A 5,577-nucleotide genomic window follows, 5' to 3' on the forward strand; every position below is an offset into this window, starting at 1 on the left:
TCAGGTCTTGTTCCAACCAAGACTTTCTCTGTCTTCCCTTACTGTGTTTTCCATCTACCTTTCCCCATGTATATTCTCTTCTCCTTTCATTCTCTCAACATGGTCAAACCATTGTAGTGGCTGATTTCCCCACCTTTCCAACCACATCCTCTTTCTTACCACACTCCTCCAGCACTTGTTCATTTCTCACATAGTCTTTCCTTGTTATGCCTCATTTCCCATGCAGTGACGTGACTCCTGTGACTCTTCTGCCATATCCAAGTTTCACTACCATACTGAACACAGAAACCACAACACTCCCATACACAGCCATTCATGCCTCTTTGGACATCCTTTTATCCCTTACAAATCTACTCATTGCACCCACCACTTGAGTTCCAGTATTCACCATATATCCTTCATTACTATCTATCATACTTCCCAAATGTAGAAACTTATTCACTTGTTCCAGTTTTTCATCATCCAGCTCAATCATGCAATCCATTTGTTCACCTTTGTATTCAAGCACAATCACTTTAGTTTTACTCACATTCACTCACAGCATGTATTTCTAACACACCTCTTCAAGAGTAGATACAAGTGTCTGAAGCTCTTCCTTACTCTGCTAATAGCACAGTGTTATCTTCGTACAACAAACAACAGACTCGTTCATTTCTAATTTTCATTCCACACTCAAATACTCTGGATCTCATCATGCATTCATCCATGAAAACATTAAACAACCAAGGAACATAACAAATCCTTGTCTTGCACTCTTCTCAATTGTGAACCACTCAGACATTTTACCATCCACTTGTACACAATGCTTTGCTATTTTCATACATTGCTCTCACACCTCTAAGTAGTTTACCACTCATTCCATAATTACGTAATACTTGCCACAGTTTCTCCCTAGTCACTCTATTGCATGCTTTCTCATGATCACTGCAAATACTTTTTTACCCACATTCAAACATTTTTCTACAATCATTTCAATGTGAAGATCTGGTTCATACACCCATTCTCTTTCATAAATCCACATTGCACTTTCCATATTTGCTTTGCAGTTAACTTTTCAATTCTGTCAACCAACATTCATGAAAACACTTTTCCAGGTAAGCTCAGCAAGCTTATGCCATGGAACTTCTTGCAGTCTTAACTTTCACTCTTTCCTTTATGTATTGGAACAATCACAGCATTTCTCCAATCCCTTATCCCAACATAAGTTGCAGAGTCAGAACATCCATTCTTCCATATTTTAACATTTCTGTGGTCAAGATTTGCCATTTCACATTCTTATTGCACTCCTAACTTTATTCAGTTGAATAGGACCATATCCACCACCTTCATATATCTCTGCAACTGTTCCTCCATTCATGCTATCTCCATTGCTACTCAACAGGCTCTCAAATTATTCACACTACCTATTCATCACACGGTAGCTCACCATTTGCGCTTCATACACAGGATACACTTTTTTTTCTGTTACCATGTGTACTCTTTATTTGCTTCCAGAACAGTTTTCTGTTTTTCTCAAAAGCCCCTTGTAAATGCTAAGTCTATTCTTCATTCGTTGTGTCCTTTTTCTATTTCACTGCTTGCTCTGACATTCATTCATGCAGTCCCTCACAGTCTACTCTTGTTACACAACATACCTCTTTTGCTGTTTCTATCACACAAGATTGGAAATGCTTCCAAACCTCCTCCACATCATTCAACTGTTCATACACTTTTCCTGGTTTCAATGCAACATGCTCTTTATACTCATCTTTTCTACTCATCAGGCACTGTGTTTTCATTCACTACAGAATCACTGTTTTCCTCCTTTTGCTCCACCACCCAATCCTCATTTTTACCCTCAGTACCGCTAAGTAATGGTCCAAGCCACAGTTAGTTCCTCTCATAATGCTTGTATCCTCCACTATACCTCTCAATCTATCATCATACACAACAAAATCTATTATAGTCCTCTGACCTTATGTATGATTTCCTCATCTGTAATGATAAATGGTCTTGCGTGGAAAAAGGGTGTTGGACACTCATAGGTCTCTTCACACACAGCTCAACTAATTGCTTTCTATTATTGTTCACCTGGAGATCACCACATAGATCCAGCACTCTCTCAGACATCTCTTTTTACACCCACTCATCCATTCATATCTTCAGTTATAATCACATGCTCCTGAGGGTCACTCTCACCCAAGACATCTCTTAACATTTTCCAAAAGTCATCTTTTCAGCGTCCATGTAGTATGTACACAACGGCAATAATCACTCTGCATCTTCACTTTGAAGCACACCCCCATTCATTTGCTAGTATAAGCAAATGAATGAAAGAATACTCCTTAATGTAAGCATGAAGGAGTAGAAAATACATAAACCAAAACACCTACTCCTATAAACTACACCTACTGCATTTGATTGCTCTGTCTCTTGCACACAAGACCAAATAAACACATTCCTGTTCACTCTTCTCTTACTCATTCAAAGAATATCTAACTTACTTTCAGTCATTTCCCTTATTAAGTCGAAGACAGGAGCCCCACCACTACCAGACCCTGTCTTTCTTTCCTTTTGCCCTTTAACAAAATAAAATTTTTACAACCCCCAATCTGGAGGACCAGTGATTCTGCCTTAGTTTGGTCCCTATCCTGACCCGTTCGGCACGGGTAACCCTATACTAAGTAGTTTTGTTTTAATTAAATCAAAACTTATATGCAAAGTGTTAATGAGTCAATATGCTAAAAAATATAATTTATATATCTAATTTATCTTCTTATAATAGCAGATTGTCAGATAAAACATTTTAAACTGAAAAATTTTGAATACAAAAATCAGTTAAAAAGGACTCGTAACGCGATCTTTAGCTTCTGTGCAGGGCGTGTGGATGGCGGAGATTACAGTCGTCAAGAAATCATTATTGAATGCGAAATGGTTAAATATTGACTACTGAACAATGATGGCGGGTCCATGCCTCTGTAATAGATTGGCCACGTGTAGTTTTCTTTACGTTTGTAACATCTAAATTAGAGAATATTATAATAAATCTATAATACTTTGAAAATTTAACTGTAATAAATGGCTATGGCATATGAAATAAAATGGAAACAGAAAAAATTTTTAATGAAAAATGAGCATAAATTCAATGAGGTTAATCGTTAGTCGTCTTAATTTTTAAGACGTTTTAAATAATGTTTAATTACTCTTTAGTTATATGATAAAATTACAAAGCATTTTTTAAAAAATTAATTATATATCTATTGTAAATTTAAATGTTAAATTCAGCTTCTATACTTGAAAGTCGACAGAAGAATTTTGGTAAATGAGAGAAAATTATATTAAACGATCGGGATCTCGTTTAGGAGGCTTGGGAGCTTTCGTATCCGGTCCTATGGGATCAAATCTCATTTCGGGAAGAATACGAACTTCAGGTTCAAAATCCAAGTTTCCAGAAGTAGGATCGGGAGGTGCGGGACGAGGTTCACTCATTAGCATCCCTCCACTTCCTCCTCCTCTTCCCAAAGGATCTAAATCATTTCCGCCAATTTCAGGAACCGAAAAATTTCTTTTATGAGTAGATGTGGTATCGCTGTCTTTCGTTCGACCGCTCCAGTTAATTTCGGGAGAACGAATTTCTCTGAACATTTTATCCATTTCTTCTTCGAGATTATTTAAATTCTTAAAAGCAGAGTGGAAATTTTTGAAATCTTCATTTATGAAGTTATCGATGTCAAAAGATATTCGAGATGATTGTTTATTATCGAGATTCTCCAGTTTCACTCGAATAGAATTACCGGAACTTTTAACATTCAAAATATATCGATGATTATTTGTTGACATGTATCGTATATTATAAGAATCTTTCTGAGAATTCCAATTTTCTGGTAGAAGTTCGGATTTTTCATCGGAAGACCAAGTTTTGCCCGAACTCACGCATTTTATTCCTTTCTCAATCATAAAGCAATGAAGAAAAACCATAAATGCATCCGACTTCTGTTTAATTTGGTTCTTCACAATTGTATGGCATAACTCTAGCGCTTTCATTTTCTATGAACTTCTGACAGATATATTAATAAAACACAACTTGATTATCTTATTATGGTTTTCTACAATTACTTTATGAATAATCGAAAAATATGCAAATAATAATTAATATTTTAATTATTGAATATGTATTGTTACGATTATGTTAAGATATAATAGCGAGGTTGCGGCCGAAGTTTTCATCTTTAAAACGTGAACGTCGAACGTCTAGCGCCGCTTACAAGATAATGGCGCTCGACGTTCACGTTTTACAGATGAAAACTTCAGTCGCAACCTCTCTAATGGGTGCAGATTAGGCTATGACCGTTTTTGAACTGAATATGGATATCCGAGAAGTAGGCTTTACTGTTATTTTCCTGGTCGGGTTTCAATTTAAAACCGTACTGATTGTGATTGAATTCTCTTATACGTTATTTATTTACTGGGGTGATGATTTTAAAGACCCTCTGGTGCTATTATCTGGCCTGCAATCAATACACAACTGTAATCATAACTGTATTCCTCTCTTATTTACTTGTAGAATTTAATATTAGTAAAAAAATAAATAAATAAAAATGCTTAAAACAGTAAATTTATTATACAAATACCTTCTTTATTATAATAAAGAAATTGAAAACTCCTTGTAAACAGTAAATAAATAATAAGGAAATATCATCTCCTTTAATGTACTTTTTTCCTTTTTTTTTGTTTTGACTTTTTAAAAACATTATTTAATATTTAATGTTCACTCTCTTGGGCAGGTTATTTAAAAGAGAGTAGTTTAAAAATACACATTACATAGTTTATTCATTTCTACAATACAGTAAACTAAGGAGGAACTGAACGGATACAAAATAAATATAATTTACATACAAATTACCATTTAATTTTATTTAAGTTTTAATTCTTCCCAATGAGAAGAGGTAAACTCCCACCTTCGTGACCTTGACATAGTTAGACAGATAGATATATAGTGTATTTATCACTTGTATAAATATAAATAGTAATAAAAAATACTTTCAATTTTTAATCTTTTAATATTGTTTATATATATATATCTATAATATTTTTTTTTACTTCCATTTTTCTCTTTTATTTAGTTTATCTTTCATCTTGTTTATACGAATGGTTTTCTCTTTGGTCATCCTTGTTTTTTTGGAGATTTTCAATTTCTATATACTTCAGGTACAGTACCTGTCTCCTTTGATCCTCCTGACAGGCTCATACAGTTTCATCTTTCTATCTTAATTTTATCTTTATTGTTTCTTTGGATATCGTTTATTTACAGCATTTTGGTTTCTAACGCGAATCGATGTTGTCCTCTAATCCTCTTTTCCATCACCATCTTCTCTTTCTCTCTCTCTCTCTCTCTCTTTTTCCAAGCTGGAAAATTTTCTATTGACGATAAATTGAAATTTTATTTTTTCCTCCAGTTTTAAAATTTCTTCGATTTCGTATTACGGAATATAAAATATTTATTTCTCTTTTTTTTATTTTCAATTTATTTTTGTTTTTTTTTTTACTCTCCTCCTATTATTATCTATTCAATAGTTTTTCTGCTTAGAATTAGAAATA

General features: G+C 34.1%; 1 protein-coding gene across 1 annotated transcript; it reads right to left on the minus strand.

Annotated features, from left to right (window-relative positions):
* Positions 1-2,801: 2,801 nt before the first annotated feature.
* Positions 2,802-4,126, minus strand: LOC111619609 (proteasome inhibitor PI31 subunit-like). The gene is made up of 2 exons (XM_023361376.1): positions 3,274-4,126; positions 2,802-3,000 (listed from the first exon to the last, which is right to left on the minus strand). Exon 1 carries the CDS (start codon positions 4,021-4,023, stop codon positions 3,313-3,315), a length of 711 nt encoding a protein of 236 aa, XP_023217144.1. The 5' UTR covers positions 4,024-4,126; the 3' UTR covers positions 2,802-3,000; positions 3,274-3,312.
* Between the last annotated feature and the right edge of the window lie 1,451 nt (positions 4,127-5,577).

The sequence above is a fragment of the Centruroides sculpturatus genome, unplaced genomic scaffold (genome assembly GCF_000671375.1).
Source record: "Centruroides sculpturatus isolate CEXI.00-Female unplaced genomic scaffold, Cexi_2.0 scaffold260, whole genome shotgun sequence".
Lineage (NCBI taxonomy): Eukaryota > Metazoa > Arthropoda > Arachnida > Scorpiones > Buthidae > Centruroides > Centruroides sculpturatus.